Source organism: Anguilla anguilla, chromosome 3 (genome assembly GCF_013347855.1).
Source record: "Anguilla anguilla isolate fAngAng1 chromosome 3, fAngAng1.pri, whole genome shotgun sequence".
Lineage (NCBI taxonomy): Eukaryota > Metazoa > Chordata > Actinopteri > Anguilliformes > Anguillidae > Anguilla > Anguilla anguilla.
The window spans coordinates 32051366-32075010 of record NC_049203.1 but is presented as its reverse complement, the minus strand read 5'-3'; the positions used below and the strand labels follow the sequence as shown (position 1 = coordinate 32075010).

General features: G+C 39.0%; 1 protein-coding gene across 3 annotated transcripts in view; it reads right to left on the bottom strand.

Annotated features, from left to right (window-relative positions):
* Window positions 1-11945, bottom strand: part of gorasp2 (golgi reassembly stacking protein 2) — a 44429-nt gene extending 32484 nt beyond the window's left edge. Inside the window, exons 1-3 of one of the 3 annotated variants that reach the window (XM_035409934.1) lie at window positions 11592-11945; window positions 10425-10505; window positions 5497-5700 (exon numbers count right to left, since the gene is read on the bottom strand). In XM_035409934.1, coding sequence (XP_035265825.1) covers window positions 5497-5700; window positions 10425-10505; window positions 11592-11654 — 348 coding nt within the window. In that variant the 5' untranslated portion in view covers window positions 11655-11945. The remainder of the gene's footprint in view (window positions 1-5496; window positions 5701-10424; window positions 10506-11591) is intronic. The other 2 variants (XM_035409935.1, XM_035409933.1) reach the window with 2 other exon arrangements.
* Between the last annotated feature and the right edge of the window lie 11700 nt (window positions 11946-23645).

The window sequence follows — 23645 nt, the reverse complement described above, 5'->3', positions numbered from 1 at the left end:
ACGAGGTCACTTTGGCAGACAGCTCTGGTTGATTCACAAAACCGACAGCCGGTTAGTCGGTTACGTCTCTACTTTGGGTAGTTTCTTTGAAGAGCCCGGATATATATTTTTGTTACATTAACTGTCTCATACTGAGGGCACCATCTCTCTTTCATAAACTTTGACTGTTGCATGAGTCTCTATTTGCGTTGTGTGCAGCACTCGCGAACAGGCTGATCATACATCAGACCGGCACATCTGGGAACTTTGCCTTGTAAACACGTCCCAGCCCCGTTTGGGGGAAAACAAATGACACTCGCCATAGACTTTAATGTAAAATAGCAGTACAAAACAAAACCAATAGAAAACCACCAGAATTAAATTAGTTTATAAATGACCCAAAGACACTATGTCAAGTAAATATATGTCCACTCTGCCTGCCACAGAACCCGCAAGATACATCGAAAAGATTAATTCGATCCATCTTCAGTCATGTCCCTTCAGTCTCCCAGCATCAAGCTGGTGCAATAACCCCACTCAATGGCCAGAGGTGTCCTACCCGGACATCTATTTTTACCTTATTGAGTCTCCACGTGAGCAAATTACCAGTGAAATATTTTACTTTTCAGTCCTGTTCTACAAATAGTATGCTAGCTAGACATAGCACTGCACTCTGACAACTGGGCCTAGCTATAGCCTGTATGTTAGCCTGGTCGGTCTAGCCTGAGCACCCAACTAGTAACTGTTAGTAGCCTACAAAGAACCCAGGCCCCACTATAACCCATTCTTTATATAATGTAGGTTACAGGAGGCTATGAATTTTTATACAATTAGCTACCTTGATTCTGCAAAGCGGATGAGCGCTCAGCGTACACAGGCTCACTGCCACTGTCCTGCCCTTGTAATATATTGTGTGGCTCACAAACGGAGATTCCTCCATCCCCATTGGATTTCTTGCGGAGTTTCGTACTCTTTTTGGTTGTTGGCACAACATGCGATGCTCGCTTTCTGGCACTGTGAAAACGGCTGAGTTTTCTTGAAACAGAAAGGGTCTGTCTTCAGTGGGGGGAAACGGAGGGCAAGTAATCAGGATGAAGTCTGTCATTTCTTTTACTTTGGAATCCTGAAATCGCGATACATCAAAGTTAGCTAAGGTTAGCATTAATGTGTTAGCCTAACATAGCGATGGGCTTTCAGTAATCTAAACACAGGGATAGTATTTATCTGGCCATAGCACATAATTGTTAATCAGACACAGAGTTAGCTAAGTTAGCTAGGACAAGCTTCCCATTGTCTTCCCTTCGTATAGCTTGGAGCCATAAAGCCCTTCTATCAGGATCTTTTTTTAGGACATGGCAGGGGAACAAATCGGAGATCAGCAGTTTTGGATTTATTGTTGGTTACAAAGCAACTCTTCGGCATAGCGTTAATTTAAACCGGTTCGTTTAAAGTAGAAGATTGGAGACATGTTTCAACTTCCTGTTTACGCTGGTGCCGTCTACGCGGGATGCGGTATTGTTTTTCCCCAAAAGGGGGGTGGTGATGAGAGAGTCTACTCTGGATGACGTATTGCCGGTCTGATGTATATGCTTGTGCTGCACAAGTTGTGCATGCAGTGTAATTAGATTTTGTTCCTGACCTTCATAGTTCTTGAGAAAGCGATTAGCTTGTGCCAACGTATCCAGTAAGCCAGAATAATTCAAGACAGAGCTAACCAGAGTCAGTGTCAAAAAGCTTATGTTCAGCAAGCAACATCCCAAGTTAACTAGTAGGAGAGATAGCTAAAGTTCGCTAAGGTACCATAGACATGACACTAGGCCAACTAACCCTGGTTTTCTAATTAGACTATTTGCACAGATGTTGTCCCCACCAGACAATAATGTCCGATCGGAGTAAAAAAAATAAAGTCCTGTTCATTTTTATTGAATTCACCTGTCAGTTGCCCTCCAGTTTGTGATATTATTTAGCTAGCTGGCTACAACCAATCAACTGGTAAATGTGTGGGCATGCTCGTTAGCTATCATCAGGACAGTCTGCTATAGAGCAACTAATATAAGACCGTTGAGGCTGTTTTATACTTCTGCTAGTCTGCACAGTTTCTGTAATTTATTTAAATAAACATGCTTTATTTTGTATTATTGTATTAGAGCTCCAGTACAATTACTTAACTGGGATGTTGCTTTCAGACACAGCCTCTACCTGATAACTGCTCGTTTTAGCTACTGGCTAACTTAGCAAGCAATGTTAAGCAGCAAAAACTTTGTCATAGTACAGTAGCTCTCACGAGTGTGCAGTTTGCAACAGGTTCTCCTCATACCACGACTTCATCTATTGGCGTGCCCCATTGTTTTTTTTTTTTTTGTTTCTTGCCTATTCCTGGTCCCTTGGGCACCTTGCAGGCTCAAAATTAAACGACTGTGGCTCATCACAAGTATTGGCAAGAGGATTTTATATCTCATCAAGTCTCCGCGATGTCGAGATTGGGATTCATCTTCCTGTTAATATTGCTTACCTTGCCACTGATCGTAGCTCTTGCTCTGTTACGACTCCCCTATGTTACATCCCGTTCGATTTCCCCAGATTTTAGGTGGGCGTGGCCGATCACGTTACAAAAGTAAGCACAGATGTAATTCTAAATGTATTTTGTTTTTTTACTTTAACCCCTTAACCAAATCTTGCCAATCCTTGCCCATTTAGGGGGTACCCTATTTAAAGCTTTATAACTCCAGATGTGAACATCACAGAGACTTGAAAAATGGCTTAAATGACGTAAGACATTTGTACAATTTACAATACTAACGCAGATTAGTTTATATTCAAAATTTTGGAAGAAATAAAGTGCCACAAATGCAATTGTCTAGACAAAAAATCAAAAAAGAATTTTTAGTTTGTAATTAAATACTGAGAGATTGCATATATACAGCAGGTTAAACTATATGTGCTGGATCAAAAACTTCTCGACCACAAGTTCATAAAATCTAAGGGTGGATATGTAGAACTACTATGGATGTATGAAGCAAAAACTAAGCAGTGTACCCAGCATCTCCAAATCTACCCAAAATGTCTAAATTATGCATTGCTGTGAATCACAACATATTCACGTATTTCACGACAAATCAACTGTTTTGACTCAATAAAATCACTGTTGCATCATTTTCAAGTCGGAATTACAAGTTCAGTCCGTACAGTGGTCTAAAATATCGAGGTGTCCAGAAACATACCCAAAATCTCTCCAAAATTAAATAAAATGTTTTTTGTCCATTATAAAGCATATAAATGAGCCCCTTATGAAGGTTTAAGATTCTATCACTATATTTAACATTGCTATCAGAATTTAAAAATAATGCAAAAATATTGTCACACAATGCGGCACAGTACCTAAATGTGTAATAATTAACTCTTGTATGTATTTCTATACTCTGTACTCTCGTATGTTTTCTTGTATGGGGATGGGATTTTCAACCGTTCACCACGTTTTGGCAATGTTCCAACTCTCACGTCATTTTGCTTCACAAAAACTATTACACTACCATCCAACGCTTACATTACAGTGTGAAATATCCACATTATATAACACCACTAACCTATTTAAAGACACTCAATTTCAAAAATAACGTATATAACAGAAGTATTTTGAGCAGTAGCTAATACTTACATAGCAATGATGAAATCTCATCTATGTTCATTAGATGGGGACAGAGACAGTACCAATGATACTGTTCTATTCCTTTCTGTTTTGCTCCAGAAAACGATGTCAGCTAGGTCTATCAGAAAACATATTACTTGTCCAGAAGTCCTCAATAATAATAGTATTTTCCAAGAAATTAGAAAAACAATCCTTGACCACGTTTCGTTAGGTGCAGCTACCACAGAGATAATGCGTAAGTGAATGCGATGCTAAGAATATTTTTGGTTACGCTGACCTATAAAACGCTATTCCAAAAGCAGAATTAGACACGTTATACATCGTTAGAAAGCTTATACTGACCTACTGAATAAATGAATTGTCAATCAAGCAAGACTGTACTAAAAAGGGTGACGACGCCGTAAACAACAGGTGTGGTATTAAGCACAGCTAATTTGGAAGGTACTCACGAATCACACATGCGCGCATATTTACCAAACGGATTGTCCAAGACAATATATGACCACTCAGTCTCAAAAGGGACATCTCTATGCGTAAAACCAATTGTAAGGTTGTATATTTATTCAATATTTAGTCCCAGATATTGACTGTAGAATGACATGGTATCATTTTTAAAAACTTTCTCGTTTATTTCGTTATTCAGTGAGCAGCGTTTTCACTGCTGTATAGGCATATCTTAGGGCTATTGTTGGGTTTATCCTGTTGCTATGAGGGAATATGATTTTTTAGTGGTGAAAGAATATTTTTATGAATGCCAAGATAGACAATATTGTCCATTATGTCAAGGGTGGGGGGTGTTTTCTTGATGAGACTGCAGGGAGGGGGTGCGTGTTAAATGAACGACCAGAGCAACAATGGTGGCACTGCGAAACTCCGTATTCGGCATAGTTGTCGTGTATCGTCTACTAATGAAACAACGCGTTTATGTTTTTAACTCGTACTTTGGTTGCAGTAGCACTGAATGTCTGAGTTCAGTAATCTCGGCACGCCGGCATGCCGACCACTACGGGCTTTGCGCTAAGAGGTTAAAAACCCATTGCTACATAATTTCTCCACAGTTGCCCTTTAAGGAGAATGTCTGGTCATCTGTCCATGAGCTGAAGCTGAAGCTGAAGCATAATTGGGTTATGCAGCAAGACAATGATCCAAAACACAAAAGAAAGACCACGTCTGAATGGCTTAATAGAAACAAATGGCTGAATAGTTTTGGCGTGGCCTAGCTAAAGTCCTGACTGAACCCAACAGAGATGCTGTGACAGGACCTGAAATGTGTAGTTAATGCTCAAAAACCTACCAAACCTACTGATCTGCAAAGAAGAGTGGGCTAAGATTAAACTACAGCGATGCAAAAGACTGATATCAAATTATAGGAAGTGTTTCGCTTCAGTTATTGCTGCTGAAGCTGGTACAACCACTTGTTAAGCTTAATGGCGCAATTACTTTTTCACATGGGTGATGATGTTTGATAACTTTTGTTTTGTGTTTATTCAGGTACCCCATTGCCTAATATTACATTTTGTATAAACATCTGAAAAAATTTAATAAGTGGAAAAATACTTTTTCCACAGCACTATACACTTGTGTATGCATGAATGCTTATTCGCTATTATAAGTCCTGAGGTAGGCAAGTGATTCATAACCCCCTCCCACAACATTTCTATGAATTTCAAACTTACCAAGACTTTCCACAATTACAGTTTACATCTTTAAAGCTACAGCTAATTTTGCCCCATAGGGGACATTGAAAAAGGCACATAAACGGACCAAAGAGCTAAAACTAAAAAGACCATAGCTGCATCCTCATCTTTGTAACCTGCTGACATATCTCTCTGCATTGCTCCCCTCTTCTGTGAGGTTGCCATTGTACTCACCAGCACATGCCACACATTCTCATTGGCTCCCTCAAAGCTGCAGAAGCGGATGCTGACCCCCAGGAGGCCCTGCCCACCCCATAGGTTGCTGGGTGTGACTGTGGTCTCTCTTAGCTCCAGGGTCTTGCTGCTGTAGACCAGCATCTTCACTGGTTTCTCCACATTAGCCTTCAACAAGTCTTTTAGAGTATCATTATCTTTATTCTGAGGGAGACAAGAAGATATTATCCACTAGAAATGCAAGTATCCTACAGCAATGGAACATACAGAGGGAAGGGGGAAGCTGATATGGGCATCCATCACTGTGAAATAATGGAAAAACACAATTTGACCAGACTCCTCCTCCTGGTAATTACAATGTATTTTACATGCATCGCGGCCAGGGAGATTGGTTTCCAGATGAATGTGTGAATACTCATAAAATTTGAAAAAACAGACAAACCAGCAAGTCAGCCCTCACATTTCTCATCTAACACAAATCTTGGCTCAAACTGGGAAGTTCCAAGATGTGGCAGCATTATAATGACTTATTTGAACCATTTCAGCTACAATGACTCATGCCCTCTTTAGCTGTTGGTAACAGAGAGATTCTGAAAAATGTCTGTAACAGACATAGGAAATTCACACAGGTAAGGCACATAGCTTCAGAGGCTATTTTATCAGGCAACAGAGAATGCAGGACCTCTTCTAAGGGCCAGGATTATGGGGGATTAATAATTAAGAAAAATGATTAATTAAACGCTGAATTAATTAAATTGCAATCACATTAAATATTGCATCAAATAAATTACAATTCAATTAAATATTGCATCAAATATAATAATTTAATTGCATTGTATTTGATTGCCTTACATTTATATATTCACTAACCGTTTCATCAATTTGATGCACTGCAATTCCAATCACCACTCCTTTTATCAAGTTCACTGCTGCTTTCACTACCACATTCATCGGTTTGATAGCTTTCGACACCGCTTCTATCAAATCGATGGCAGTTCCACATTTTCACCAAGTATTCACCAAATGAGTAACCTGTTTTTTCAGATTTAGTTTGCTTTTTCAAGGACACTAGCTAGCTTATTAATTTTTCTATTCCACCTCCCCCCTTCCCTGTGCACAATCTAAAAATTGACAAACCCCCTACTTCAATCTACAATGGCTCTACTCCAAGCTTTTTTGGGCTTGTTGTTTGTTTTCGATGGCAAAGTTGCTTATAGTCTCTTGAGAGTTGGCAACACTGCTATCCAGCAGTAAGATCATGTGCTGACCTGTTTTTGCACATGGCTAAGTGTCCGTTATGGAAAAGATATTTGGTGTGCGATTTCAGTGTCTGACTAGCTCAAACGGGCTTTACATTTACTTATCATTATTATCTCCGCCAGGCATGAGCCTGGAGGGGATTATGCGGTCGTGTGTGTGTGTGTGTCCGCAGCTAATGTCGCATACTACTGGGCCGATCAGCCTAATTCTTGTTGTGCATGCTAACAGCAGGCCAAGGACCTGAATTCTCGAATATTTTGCAAATCGGGCAACAAGTATTTTATTTGAATTAATTTCCATCATTGTCTATTGAAATACATTGAGTGCTAACTCCTCACTTCTCCAACCAGCCGGTAGGGGCCGCAAGTGATCAGCAACTGCTTCCGTTTGGAATGAAAGACCAGCAATGTATAATGTCAATTTCAACATGAAAATACCAACAAAACAATCTGCCAACTAACGGGGTACGTTAATATTTGAATCTGTGGCAATTGTTTTCTTGGCATTTTCACGTTGCAATTGACATTTTACATCGCTGGTCTTTTAGAATTGTTCCTGTCCATATTGTTCCTGTCCAGATTTGAAACGAAAGTGCCAGACTATAACGTCAAAGTTAGCTCTGTCTAACACATCGTGGCTGATATCAATGAAATTAGCTAACATGTCACCACTTTTACCATTATCTCACTGAATCAGCGATTTTGGGATTTTCACTGGTACGTGGTAAAAACTTGTAATATTGTATTTGTCTGCTTGTATTGATTGTGTAGCCTCTATTGTTGCATCAGCAAAGCTAACATGCCTGGCAGAGATCTGCACTCTACTGAGTGCACTCTTCTAGTTAATATTATTATTGTCAAATTATCTAGGTAAGCGCACACAACAGTTAGGTAGCTCCGTATGCCCATGTGACAGCAATTGACAGAGTTGGTGTATGTTAATTTATGTCACATAGGTAAGCAGTTAAGGTACCACGATAGCACCATGTGTGTAGCCTAAGCCTACAGCAGTAAACTATTTTTTGTAGCTGTAAATGTCAGCTAGCTTGTGATTTTAGTTCCTAGTTGGTCACTGTTGCATTTATTAGTATACTGGGCCAGCTGTACCACGACACCCTTTTGTGAATCTTTTTGACAAATCTTTTTGGCAATCAATTTACTCCGTTCGAAATATGGGAGAGCAACTACCCCCAAGCCCGCAATCACAATCTCCCATCTCTTAAACCATGCTGGAAACTTCTGGGCTGGCCCACCTATAGCCCAAATATGGGCTGTGCTGTCAGATGATTTTGCCCCAAACACAGTCCCTGATTCCAGCTACTTCTGCACTTGAACGCTAATGTTAGCTAACGGGGTACCTTAACTGCTTAGCCCCATTACAACTGAGACAGCAACTGATATAGGCTATAGCAACTCTGTCAATTGCAGTAGCAATGCGGTCACGTAATAGGACTGCTTAAGCCGGATTCACACCAAATCAGGCAATGCGGCACATTGCCGCAGGGCTGTGTGGTGGTGTGGGCGTGTCACTACGTGGCCCATTTGTGTGACGACGTGTTGTGAACTTTAACTCCCCCCCCTCCATTTCCTGTCCGCTAGCTCAAAAAAAATGGGACAAAAACGCAAACCGAAGGAAGAACCTTCCTTCGGTTTGCGTTTTTGTCCCATTTTTTTTTTGCTATCGTTATTTTGCAGCGTAGACTGCCAGCCAGACACAGACGTCGAAGCCAAGCGAGGACACAACTGGGAGAGTATCATCGTTTGGTCCATGAACTCCATAGTGTTAGGTACAATAAACTAACATGCAAGAACTGCTAAATAGCGAATCTTTTATACAGCTTAATTCCGACGTTCGGAATTGATATTTAGCTAGTAGCCTAATTATTGTTTCGGTACTCGTCCCATTACCCGGTACTGGCAAATCACGATGACGATAATAAAATAAAATCTTAGGAAATGAGTCGCGTCATTAATTCATCTGACAGTTGCTCGGTAAACAGTGGACTGCTACATGGTAATTTAAACAACGTATGTGATTGGCCACTGCAGCGTGACGTCGGGTTGCGTTCCGGCAAAAGTTGACTCTGGTTCAACTTTCTTGCCGCAGGCTGCTGTGTTTTTTTCCGGCACCCTATGCGGTCAACCACTGCCGCAGCCTAAACGCACTACCCCCATTCAAATGAATGGGAAGACAGCCGTTTTTGCTGCACAACCCTGCGGCGAGCTGATCTAGTGTGAATCCGACCTAACTGCTGTGTGCTTAGCCAGCCAGCCAGCACAACAATCAGTCTGTAGCCATTGTCGATGCAGCAAATGTACTAGCTGCTTTTTTATTAATAAGAATAACAATATGATGATGATAAAATGTAAAGCCTCTTTGAGCTCAATGGCAGGCACATTGAAATCACACACCAGACATCTTTTCCATAATAAAGTCGGACACTTAGAAACAGATGACCACAAGATCCCACAGCTGGATATTCCAGCAAGAGCTACTGATTGTTGAGTGCACAGACATGGGCTACGTAGGTGGGTGGGGTAATTCAATTTACAGTTGGTGAAAATGTGAAACTGCCATTGAATTGATTAAAGTGGTGTCAAAAGCAGCATTAAATTGATAAACGCAGAAGTGAAAGCAGCAGTGAACTCATAAAAGCGGTGGCAATTGGAATTGCAGTGCATCGATTTGATTAAACTGCTAGTGAACAAAAAAAGTTCAAAGTTTCAAAGTTGTATCAGCTTTGTTAGTGAAGTTGGCTACACGCAACGTTAGCTAGATTGCATGCATGCTGTATCAATTCCTTATTGAAATAAATGCAGGTGAATTACCGAGCCAGCTAAGTTGAAACTATAAACAGTAACAGCACTTCGCATGGGGGGGGAAGATATCTTGATATGATGCAAAAGCTACTCAACCTTGGGCATCTAGCTGCATAAGACAAGTAGCTAAAGGTAACGTTACTTACAGATCCATCAGAAATCAGGCTAACTCAACATCGCTTTTCATCCCCTTCAGCTTACCAAAGAAAAGTAACTCCAAGGTTGACTCCAGTTTTTGAATTAGCCCTTTTGGCTTGTATTTTCGCTTTTCTGTATCTAGGCTTCTTAGCATCGGCCACTGCAGCAGCTGACTAGCAACAAACACTTTGCTGGAATCTGATCCCAGACCACAGGCTCTGTAGCCATGCCCACCGCTCCCACACCGAAAAGAGTGCCACACCCAGAAACATCCCAAACACATTTTAGAATAACAAATTCAGGTGAAAGGTGCACGAATTTGGCTTAAGTGTGAAAACACTGAGATTGCCAGTGCATCATAGATATGCCTTAGCATAGTTATTTTATAATATTTTCTAATAAAAACTCCTGCATAGTATGCCTTTCATTTAATTGCATTTTATTTGATGCAATATTTAATTTCATTGCATTTTATTTGATTCAACATTTTATTTAATTGCAATTTTACTGATCCAGCTCTTTAATAATTTTTTGTTACTTCCACCCCTCCGAATGGGTCTTACAATGGCCCAAACTACAATGTGCTTCCAACACAGTAGTGATCTTCTCAGCATTTGCTAAAGGTGGTTTTAGAGCACAGAAAGGCAACTACCTTTATCAAGCCTCCTCGACAGGACAAAAAGGTTGAATACACAACATTCAAACACTTACCAATCTAGTATTATTTATGGACACAATAAAGTCAAAGAACGGTTCCAATCCTGCACGGTGGCCTGGAGAATTCTCTTGCACCTGCAATACAGGGACCACGTTTCAGAAGCAGCAAAACAGGTTTTGTCAGATAGCTATGCTCATTCATTCTTACATCACATAATGGGTTTCATTAAGGGTACCTGTATGCAGGGCACCTAAAGTTTAAGTCAAGCAACTGCATAAAAAAGCAAACAGATTTATCACCGTTAGTTATACGTGGCCTGTCTAGGAATCTGCTCGTATCGGCTAGCTAACAAAATATGCCCTTCATATTCTAAGACAAACAAATAGACCATTATCGACGACAGTTCAGACTGATCACCGCACCCACTGAGCAGCCCATTACCTTAATGTTAGAGGAGACCATTTGCACAGGTACCCTCATTCACTGGGTGCATAGACAGTAACTAGCTCAGCTGATACATATCAGCTATCGTGTAGCTAGCTTGACTATATGCTGTCATGAATAGGTAGTCAGCAATTTCATTTTAACTGCAGGAGTAATTTAACCGAATTAAAAACAGACACCCAAGCTAGTAGCTGGGTGTCCACAGCGCAGTTATCGGTACAGTAAGCCAATGAAATCAATCATATGAATTGTTGGCCAGCTCGCAAATACGCTACTAAAGTTAGTTGTTCTTACTTAATCCTTAACGTTGACTCGCTAAGCACGAGGATAACGTTAACATCTGACGAAGGTTCATCATAAAAGCTTCAGCTAGCAAAATATCCCAACCTCACATTAGACGCAATAATAGCCTGTCATGTGTAGTTGCTATGTAGGCTAATGCTACGTTAATAATTAGCTACCAAAACACGTTTCACGTTAGCCGATCAGCTTGCTAGTTAGCGCACTACTTTTTCTTGATAATGCACATGTACATTTTCTGAAAAGCAACGTATTTTGATACAGTTAAGCAAACAAAAGATTATCCACGACTATAATTAGCATCTTCTGTACATGAGCTAGGCCGCACTGAGATCCCTGGCCTCGGCTTGCCAAGTCCTTTGCTCGGAGAGTTAAAGCTATAGAGTGCGGCTCGTGAAAACTTAGCACTAGCATTTGTCGCGCAGATAGCAGTTTTTTTTTTTTTGGACAATGGTATCACGAATAAAACTGCATACTCTGAGGACGTGGTAACCCTCGGACCCTCCTCCAGGAATCTCTACACTCTGCGATCCCCCCATATCTCCCAGATTCTTGAATGTTTGTGCTTTGGGTGGAATCCTCCAGTTCCGGAAACTCGGCAAGATACAGCTGCAACACAACAAACTAGACCGCGAGCAACAGACTTATTACGTGGCACTCCGATCCAGGAAAAGGGATGCTGGGATTTTGCTATTTTCGCATTTGACTGTGGGGTGCGCTGGTCTGCACATTCGTGTGGACCAGTTTTGGAATGGGTTAATTTTAATATTAAGAAAAACACGTTTTCAACGTACAAAAATGGCAGGTTATTCACACGTACAAAGCACTAGCTGCGTCCGAATAGTCTTTGCTGAGTGAAATGACCCGGAAGTATCTAAATGGCAGCCATGATAAGAGCTGTTCGAATTCTCTAAATAGAGCTTGTAAGTGTAAACGTAAGGAAAGGTGCTTCAATGCTTCCTGTAGGCACACTGGACCGTCCTTTACGAAAGGAAAGGAGATAATGCCGTCCCACAATTCCTTACGGCAGCAAAATCTAAAGCGAAGCACCATTCGGCCGTTCACGAAAACAAACGATCAGACCATAATCAGCATATTAGCCATAACAGAGAAGTCTGTCTTTCAAGAAAAAGGGATATGTGACGTTTTTAGCCAGATGATGTTTTTAATTCAACATGTTTGACACTTGCATACATTTAACAATTATTTTCATACAATCATAATTGGGATTCATGTCGAGAAATATGAGTGGACAGGAGGGTGAGCGTGAGCAACCATTGTCAATGTGACAACCATTTCGTTTCACTTTTGTGACTGGTATCCCATAGTCCTTTTTTAAAATTTCAATTCCAACCTTGGTAATGAAGTAATATTTTTCACCGGGTTGTCCACGTTTATATAGCCTGCATGAAACAACAAGGCAAGAACGCACGGGGCGAAGTATATGAGCTGCGCTTTTAGTAGACCATCTTCGGAACATTGTAGTTTTACCACGACAGACCCACGTCAATAACATCCGCCGTCACATAATTACGTAGCCTAGTATAAGTGCAGTCGGATTTTTTTAGCACCGCGGTTGTCTTTTCCTAAGTCCTTTTGAATTCTCCTTCACATGTTTCCTTAGCCTCATGAAATTTTCCATCGAGGTCAAGGAAACGTGGTTAGGAAAAGACATAGGACGTAATTTTTTTGACTATTCGGACGCAGCCATTCATTCAAACTTGAAAAATTTAGGCCTGCTATCAAAATTAGGCCAAGTTACAACAAACAATATTGGCTACCTTAGCCCACACAAATTAAACAAGCTGTATTCGAACCATGCTACTACCCAATGTTTCCTAAATGATTTAACTTCGCCCTGAGTTTTTTAATCTTACCATCTGAAGAGATTGTGGTCATTCAAACTTTATGTGTCACATCAGTGTCAAATGGCAATCATTTATTGTGGAAATAGGGGACACCGGGATTGGTTGGCACACTTTTCACTCATTGCAGTATTTCTCTAGCATAATTGTTGTTAGTATATTCTAACTAGTAGCAAACAAAAGGTTAAGGTCTCAACTATACATAAATATATTTTAATGTCCACAAATGTTTTCTAAAATTAAGTGACTAATCAATTCTGTCATGTTGTTCACACATTATGATATATGATTTGAAAGCCTGTGATGAGTAATGTTAGCTGGGTAACATCATATTATCACAGAGTTCCAATGTGAGTGGGGTTGGCTGGCACACTGATTTTGGGATTGGTTGGCACAATGTAAAAATGTTATAGTTACAAAGAATGAAGCAACCAATAGTAACAATTTTCAACCAGAAAACATGAATATTCAACGGAATAAATATAATATATAAAATATAAAATGTATAATAAATATTATATAAAATAGAGTTGAAACCAAACAATATTTTTTAACCGGTTCATTATTTGAAATGCCACATACCTATAGGCCTACAATTCTCACTAGGTTACTTTATATTTTATCTTTGTCCATTTCTCTCTCCTCTCTCTGCTTCTGTGTGTGGGTGTAAGCCTGTGTGTCTGTGTACATGTATGTTTCTGTGTCTGTGTGTGCGACTGATGGGACAGTAACCACAATATAGTATACAAAGCCCCCCTTACACACAGGCACGTGGATCTGTATATAATTATGTTCAATCATGTGCAGTATATATACACTATCGGTCAAAAGTTTTAGAACATCCCCATTTTTCCAATTTTATTGAAATTTAAGCAGTTCAATTCCAGTGAATGACCAGAAATGGTACAAAGGTAAGTGGTAAGCTGCCAGAGGTTAAAAAAAAGTTTAGGTTACCAAAAATTAAAAAAATAATGTAAATTTCAGAGTTATAAAAAAAGGCCTTTTTCAGGGAACATGTAATTGGTTAACAACTTATAGCTTTTCTGCAGCAATGGAAGTAAATTAAGCTTTGAAAGTTGATGCAAATACAGGTGTCCCAACTTTTACTGATTACTTACAAACCCTCTGTCTGTATAAAATCAGTGTTGGAACAGACTGTAGTACTACACCCTCTGAAGCATTATTTGGACAATATTGAGGAAGTAGTATCATATCATATCATAATGGTGAGAAAAAGACAATTAACAAAGGAAGACCATTATAACCCTTAAAAGTGTAGGCTATATATATGGCATTCACATTCTGTCAAAAAGTTTGATGGATTGAAACCCTGCCCCTTTTCCCGCCCCCTGTGGTTTTTTGACGAGTTTACTTGAGTCAAAGCCCGCCCAACAGGGGCGGCACCCACCCCCCGGCACCTGTTCCTTTTGCAGAGTTGTTCATTTTGTAATTTAATATTTCTTTTTTTCCCACGGTGCACAGGAACTGGCACCATGGGCTATGCATGGTGACTAAAGACTCACCTCTTCAGGCTGCACCTCTCCACATCCCTCCCTACCTCCCTGTAGTCTCTAATTCACTATGTAAGCTTAGGTTTGTAGCTAGGTAAGCTTTTTATCTTAGTTTATTTTAGTTATTGCACTCGTGCCTACTTAATTATTGCTTGTATTATTTGCATAGACTGCTTTGTTGCTGCTTTTGTTTGTGTTGATCGGATGAACCTACAGGGTCCAAGTTAAACCATGCGGTCGCTCCCTGCCCTTGGAACTGTACTTCCCTCTAGGGTTTTCAACACACTTGTTCCTGGTTATGGTTATACACTTTGTTGTACATCGCTCTGGATAAGAGCGTCTGCCAAATGCCTGTAATGTAATGTAATGTAAATTGTGGTCACGCACTCACTCACGCACTCACTCACTCACGGACAACCTTTGAGGGAGGTTTGGTGGGACACATGCGCAGGTGGTGCTTCGTTTAGTAGGACGCCTGCGCAGGTGATACGGCACAACATTTTTTTTTACAGTCATTGTTTAATATTATTTTTATTTTCAGGGGACTCGTTTTTATTTAGGGTTGTTGGTTTTTAGCATAGCACATGCGTTGATTTGGCTTATATTTTATTTTAATGGAAATGTTTGTTTTTGAAAGTAAAAGAATCCGTGAGGGAAAGTGTTGAAGAACTTTGTGCCTTTTAAACGTTTGAAAAGGGGAGTTTTGTGTAAAAGTGCTTAAGCAACTTAAAACATTTTATTCTTTTTATTCTTTTGAAACACTATCCGCCACCAAATACACAAGCAGGCAAATAAAAGCATTAATAGGGTTACATGCGTTAAAAATGTTTAAAACAAGTGGAAATTGTTAGAAAAGTTTGGTAGTTAGTTCGTAAAGTAGATTAGTTTGTTAGTTAGATGAGGAGGCAGCATTGTGTGTATGAGCATTAGTTTTGTGTCAAATAGTTTTTAAGAAAAGCGAAAGCGTGTTAAAATTGTAAAATTGTAAAACAAGTGAAATTAGAAAATAGTTACATCTTAATATTGTCTGTAAAGCAAATGCAAAGCGTGACAGTTGTAAGTTATCAGGCTATGTGTGAAAAGAGTTTTCTTTTTAAAAACTATGACAGAAGACATTTAGAGACAGAAACAAGCAATACTTAGGTTATTTTCTCTGTGGAAAGCCTTCTTCGGATAGAAGACCGTAGTTTGTCGAGAGAGCAAAAAGTGCGAGCTGGAGCTGCTCTGTGTCCTGAGTCTGTGAGCCGACTGGCAGCTGTCAGATCATCCAGTCCCCGTGGAGGCTCGGTGGGGGGTGTGGTGTAGGCTGTGGTTTGTCATGTGACCACATGACGGGAGACAATGAAGGGAGGGATGCTTTGAGGGCGGGTTTTTTCAGCACTTTGAGGAATTTTGCAAAATATGCTACGATACTGTCACAAACTGTTTAACAAGATGTTAGCCTACTTAGATAAGGCCTACAATTACATCTTATCTCAAAAAAACGCCATAGCCTACGAACAAGAACAACGGTTTCAAGAAAAGTGGATTCTGCATTTTTGGCAACCCTTTTATGTTTATGTCTCCAGGTGTTAACAAAAAAATAGGTTATAAGACACAAACTTTTGTTTTAAATAATGCAAAGAGCCTAACATATATTTATATAAATTAGGCCTAGGCCTACAGAATAGAGCTGCAATATAACTAATGAACATAGCTCCACCCATTTGTTAGTAATTCTTATTTTTACGTATAGCCCACCTCCCTTTTTAAAGTAATGTAGGATGAATTATATGCGCCAAGTTTTAAAACGAATGTTTTACGCCGACGTTTATGTTGGTAAGCTTTTGTCTAATAGGTAGACTACAGCAGTAACAAACACTTTTGGCCATGGATTTTGTTTTAAAAACACAACTAAGCTATGCTATAGCAGAACCAGCAATAGGCTATTGGGTGGATTCAGCAAATGTGGGACACTTTTTGGTAGATTCAGTAGGAGACTATCAAAAACTTTTTTACTTGCACCAGTGATGTTTCTATGAATAAGTCTTCTTAACATCTATGTGTGGAAATTTTATTGAACTGTGTTTTTGTATAGAAAATTAACACCCTTAAATATAGCATGGCACAAGAGGTGGACAATCCAGGTTCAGAAAGTAAAAGTTCATCCCAGGATTTTGTTCCAGTCACCTGGATTTGCTAATGAGCACAATTTTTCAGCCAGGAGGTAGGGCGACATCAGATGGCTGAGTTCAGGGGTGGATGAAATATGTGGCAGGACTTTTACTTTCTGACCCCTGGAATGTCCACCTCTTTCACTCAGTCAAAGTATTCAGGTAATGTGGGACACTCATTCAGACCTACAGCTTCCCTGTGGTGAAAACTAGAATAGCATGCATTTGAAAGTATTACACAAACACAACAATATTCAAGGAAATAAAAGTAAATTAATTTACTATATCACAAAAATGTGACCATACATTTAGTGGTCATCACATTTATACAGTATACAGTCTCTAGCTAAGTTTTTAGAGTGTTGTTCACTCATTCAGAGATCCAGTGCAGATATCTAGGGCCAGCAGCTCAGTATTTTATTTTATCTTTATTTTTATTATTTTATCTTGGTTTGGTTCTTGACTCTTACTCTTACCTGTACCTCTCCTGTGTTTCATTCTCACTGCTGTTGCTGCTATGACACCTGAATTTCCTTCCGGGGATCAATAAAGGTTTATTGTATCTTATCTTATTTTGAAAAAAATTATGCTCTAAGCAGGGCTTGAACCCATGAACTAGTCATTACACACTAAGCGTCTCTACTCATTACGCTATGAATATCATTACATGATGATATTCATTCATTCTGATTATTATATAGAGTCTGTCGACAAACAGTAAGATGTGAAGTACTGACAGACACCAAATAATCATCAGTATGGTTTAAACTACTCCGCAAGTGTATAAAACTGGTAAATTGTAGGTTTATTACGCCAGGACTGATTAAAACGATGTCCCACATTACCTGAAAAACATTGTCTCACTTTATCTAACAGATTCATCAGAAGTGGGACAGTGCAAAACCCCCCTTAATCATAAAAACTAAAGATAATACGACAAAAAAAAAATTGTATTTTGACCAGTGTCTTAGCCACCATATTGAAGATCAAAAGAGGACGTTTTTGACTTGTTTTTATTAACCTAGTAACCTTATCATTCATTTCATGTGCCAGTCCATTTACCGTTCACTCGCAATGATCAGTCTTAGTTCGACGGCTGACCACTGTAAAGACGTCAGTCCAATTTTCTGCAATTGTTGAATGTCAGTAACTATTGTAGCAACAATTCAAGAATGTTTTTTTTTATTGGCTGTTGATTTGTACATAACAGAGTAATGCAAAGCTTAAAGAAGTACCATGGTGGTTGAACGTGACACTTCCCAGTTGTCTTCAGGCAACAACAAAACAAATGTGCATAATTTTTTTATTCTTCAGTCATTTCAATGTACTTTAAAATGTATTTTTCTAAGCCTAAATTTCCCACTATAAAAATTCACCCGAACCGTCTGGGCGTGGTAATGAGAACTGTCAGTTAGCTATGATTGACAGACCGTGCCCGGTTACCATAGCTACCCCCATGATACGCGCTCTCTTTGGGAGACTGAATTTTCACGAGCTAGCTAGCTTAGTAGTATATCAAGTATCGATAGATAGCTAAGGTAAGAACGTTGACTTATATCCAGTTATAATTTTTGCTATCTAGCTAGCCAAGTTAAGATGAAAGCACAACTATAACGTCCTCATAAAAGCAAACTAGCAAGCTAACGTTATCGATAGCATTGCCTTATGAAAGCAAACCTCCTAGCTAGCTAACGTTAGCTAGCTAGCTAAATGAATATAACCAGAAATAATCTAAAGGCACTCTAATTTAAGTGAACCTAACGTTAGTCAAATATTTGCATTGTCTGAACAGCAGGACGGTGTGTCCTGTCAGATTTCTTTACGGGGCGTGGAAATAGGAGTGGTTACTGTATTCGTGACGTAGAAAAATGACAACTTTCTCAACCGGTTGAAAATAGGATGATGAATTTAAAACGCATATTTCTCCAAAAATACAGAACGGACATGTTTAATACTTTGCTCATTGTGTTTCTTCAATGCCTCTTGTGCAAATAGCACATAAAACCGAGAAAGTGTGAAAATCACCATGGTACTCCTTTAAGTGTCCCACTTCTGCTGATGACCCACATTTGCTGAATCCACCCTATTTTAAAAACTAACAAGCTCATTGATCAGTAGATCTAATAAACATTACAAATTAGCTTGTGCTATAAAGGTTATGACTGCCTACAGACATCAGACTATTTGTTAAACAAGGCTACTCTATGTTTATGTATCAATCCCTATCTAAATAAATATAAAATAAATCATTCTTATTTCCGTAAGTCATCAAAATAATATGTCAAACCTAGAGCCCGACCGATATATATTATTTGACTTTTTTGACAACATCGGAATCAGCAGTTATGCAGCCGATGTGTCCCAATTTTTAAATAAGTATAATAAACAAACAAAAAACATTGATTATTTATCTGTACTTGTCTGTTCGAACGTTGTAATTGCTATTTACTAGAATTATCCAGTAGACGGAGCTCTAATACAAGTGTTAACTGCAGCAGTTGACGCGCTACTTCTGTGATAAGACGTTTGTCACTCGTGCCTCATCCAATATTCTCCACTGCAAGACTTGTCTGCACAGATTCGATTGCCCCAATAAAGGTATGTATATTTAGTGGAAGTTTTTAATTAAATGCGTTTATACGACCACTATGTTTATCAATCATCATTCTCAAGCCAGCGAGCTAGCTAACATATTTGGTTCACTTTAGCAAGCTAGCTGGCTAGCAAGCCTTTATGAAGTGGCAGTGAGCACATAAGCAGCGTAGGATCTACATTTCTAGAGGACATCGCTGTATTCTCAAATAAATAAGCAGCCAAAATAAAATGGTGATTGAATGCATCACACATTTGTTTTTTATCTGTGATAATGATATTAGCTACTATATGATGCTGTGTCAATAGCCAACGCGTTATTGCAAGCGAGTGTGTCATCTAGCCACGCGTCATCGTAGCAAGCTAACCAGACAGTAAAAACGCTGATAAAACACTTCTAACGTGGATCACTTTAAGCCATGTTATCTAGCTTTGTCGTGATAACATGAGAGAAGGATTGCTGTTGGAGAAGTGAATCAACCAACACTTAGCGCGGGTAATCTGCACGAAAGCGCATTGTAGTTTTCTTCACCACCGAATTCTTATGGACAAGCCTCACGTTACGTATTTCATCCAGTCAATTTAGTTTCATCTAACGTTAAAGTTGATTCACTCATTAGCCCCGCTAGATAAAGTCTTACTCTTTGAGATCATGTCGTAGGAATAAAATAAGAAAATATAATTCATTTACTGAGAATAGCTAGATACTAAGAAATAATAACAAATTATTAACAACAATAATAATAATATTCATAAAAATACATGTTTTTTAAATAAATTTTTTTATAGATGGCTGGAAAATAAAGGAGTAAAAAATAACGTTGCGTGTGGAGTTATTTTGAATTCACACCACTTGAAGATGGTGTTTAAATATATATATATATATTATTTAATTTAATATCATCTTTTACATTTTTTTATCTATCAAAAAGTTCTTTGTGTGTTTATTTTTATTTTTATTTGTTTGCTTATAAGTTAAATGTTCTTAAATATAGAAACTTTAATAAAATATAAGTTTTTCAATTTGATTTGAAAATGTTGCACTTTTTGACAAAATATCGGTCAAAACATCAGTAATCGGTGGGCTAGGACTCTCCAGAATCGGCATCGGCATCGGAACCAAAAATCTGGCATCGGTCAGGCTCTAATTATGATATACTTGCAAGTCAAAAGTTTGAGTACACCTGCTTAAAACAATTTTTTCATGATTAATATTTCATTATATGATATGTGTGCTTATACAAACTTATAACCATAAGTGAATTGCATTCAATTATTTAATAAAAATGGAAATAATGTATTTTGTATATTGTAACATATGTTTTCATTTTCAAGTATTTACAGAAACTTATGTTGTAATGTAAAAAAAAAACTTGTTGCGATGTAAAACACTGTCAATTATAAATAAAACCAAGTTTCTGATCATGATTTCCATTTTTATTTAATAATTAAATAATTGAATCAGCTTATATAGACACACATCATATAGGCCTAATGAAAAAAAAAGTATTCAATTGAAAAATTATCTAGGAATGTAAGCTTTTGTAACTAGAGGTTTAGCTAAATTATTACCTGAAGCTCCTTGGTGGCTAATGTAAAAATCATAATTGCACAATGTGCAAAATGCATGGTGCGGAAGTTTTGAGGGACGGAGGCACAGCCATTGCTCCTGATATTTTGCGAGGAACTTCTGGGGTGCATGGACTCGCTTCTTTTTAGTAGGTCTGCTGCTCTCTCTCCTTGTCAGTATCCTCGTCATCTGAGGTCATGATTATTTTTTTTGCAAGGCTGGTCAGGTGACTGGCTGCAATAATAGGAATTATTTGCTACGTTAGCAGTCTATAGTCAAACACCTTTGCAGTGGTCACTTTGCTCCAACAGAGCATGCGCGATTCAAAGTTTGAACAGGGAGTCTCCGTAGCGTTTGAGTTACTGCAGCTACATTACTCCATCAGTTATTCGCATGTCTCGTAACGAGGCTAAATCGCATGCGAGCTACTACTACGGCTAACTATATACACAAATTTATCTCATTAGGATATACCCCTTAAAATGCATCATCTCGTAAAGTTACCGAACATGTTTTAATGTTTTATATGTTAAAGTAATAATCTCGAAGATTTTCATTAAAATAAATGTCTTTTAATTCACTATCTATCGCTGCATTGGGTAACACAATGGTGATTGAGCCTATTTTTATATTAATTTATACTATTATTATCATAATTCATGATTTAAAAACTTGGTGTCTGTGGCGACATTCCCGGGAAAAAATCACAAGCGGCGCACAGTTAGTGACGCGTTTTTCATCACCCATCAGTGGTTGGTCCGCCAGAGAGGGTAGGCGGAACTAACGCAACAGGCTCGCTCTTCAACTCACTTGTGTGTGAGCGGCGTACTGTTTTTTCCAGTGTCTGCTTGCGTTACAATAACAGAGAAAGGGGGGGTTGGGGGAGTTATGGAACCCTAAAAAGTTTTTGTGTAACATGAGAGATCATATTATTTCTATTTTCGTATTACATTTAATGACAATGTAACTTTACTAAATTACATAGCTATTTACACAGCTAACGCTAGCTACCGGACCATGTCAAGAAAGACAACATTAGTTTAGACAACGTTGCACACAGTATCCATCTCTCATATCAGGTAACGTTGCGTTAGCTAGCTAGCTAATGTAATTAACACAATCTAATGTCGGCTAACAATTAGAAAAGAAAATAAGAAAAAAACACTAGCTAACGCTACCGACCGGTACCAACCTTGCAAACCGTCTCTCGAATGCAATGCTACCTTGTTGCAACGTTGCAGTGTAGCTAACTTAAGGCCAGTTCAGATCAATGATTCGCAACGAGACTGGGTGCAACTTGCAAAATTCCAAGACGTCTGATTGTAAACGTTCTAAAACTGCACTTGGCGATTTGACAAGGCCGGTCTTTTAAAACCTCAGGGCAGGCAACGGCTCTGCTACTAGCCAGATCACACCGCTGCAATTTTCTCTGCAACATTCTAAAACCGTTTCACCTCGTTGCGAATCATTGATCTGAACTGGCCTTAACGTTACCGTTATTTACATTGCCATCGAGTTCATCAATATATTATAATGATCGGAATAAAGCCGGGGTATGTGGAGCAGAGCCACAGCCGGGTCTGATTTCTGAAGACGTCATGCAGGAGAAAACTAAATAAAAGAATACGGCAGTATAGATTAGCATTGTTATTATTTTATTACGCTTCCTCATATGTTCCTTCAGCCTTTATGCCCTTTTTGATGAAATCTCCTGTTTTTGTGTTATTCTTCTTCTTCTGATTGCTAATTTAACACACCAGGGGTAACATTTTGCAAGGCAGTTGTTTCAAAAATACCACACAACAATCATTCACGAAAAAGACTGCTTATTGTGCACGAGATACATAATTGCACGAGCCACAGCGAATCCCGCAAATTCTTCTCTGCAGTGTAAAGATGTTCATACCGGGCAAAAGGTGGATAAAGAACGTTTGCAGAAATTGATCATCACTAATTCTACCCCAGGTTTGCTACGGCATTTTAACTCGACTCAGCAGTGTAAAGACATCTTGAGTTAGCCTACAACGAATGAGTATGTACATAACGTTACTTTTATAACAACCGTTTTTTATTCAGTAAATAGGAAGTGTTATAGTTGGCGTGCCAACTGACTGACGTCACAGGCGACACTGGTTGGGTCCGGTTGGATCTATGGGAAATGAGGTCCAAAAACACACCTGCAATTACTGCTTCTCGCCATTGGCACCGCCATAGAGAACGAAACTGAAATCATCGAGATTGTCACTTTAACATTACGGTCACATTTTTGTGCTTGATTATTACTCCCCACTTCCCATTTTACATCAGCAATGCAGCGTTATGCCTCGGTGGATAATAAAGTACCGCTGCGTATCAGTGGATTGAGTGGGTCGGGGAGGGGTTACAGAACCACAAGCACAAGGTCGTAGCATCTGGTTCAATCCGAGGGATGTAGTTTAAATACCGAATAAATGTACGGCATTGTTTTGTATTAATTGATTGCTTTCCGTAATTAAATTACAATAATATTTTTTTTTTGCGTAGTTTCAGCTGGCATTTCGTACCTGCGTATTTTGACCAAGAATTGCGTGGTTGGTACACAAAATGCGTGCAGGGTGGCAGGTCTGGGTAAATAACACCCTATTTGTCTTTATATAAGAAGTCAAGAAACTATATCAAGGGTTATTGTTATTTATTTTCACAGAAACTTGCATGAATTACTGCTGTTTCTGATGCACCTGTCTGTGGGCCTGCCTCTCAGGCATCTTGCCAACCGTTTTGATATTCACCGCACCACAGGCAGCAGAATCATTGTAACCTGGACGCACTTTCTGTATCATCTACGTGGTTCCATCCGCCT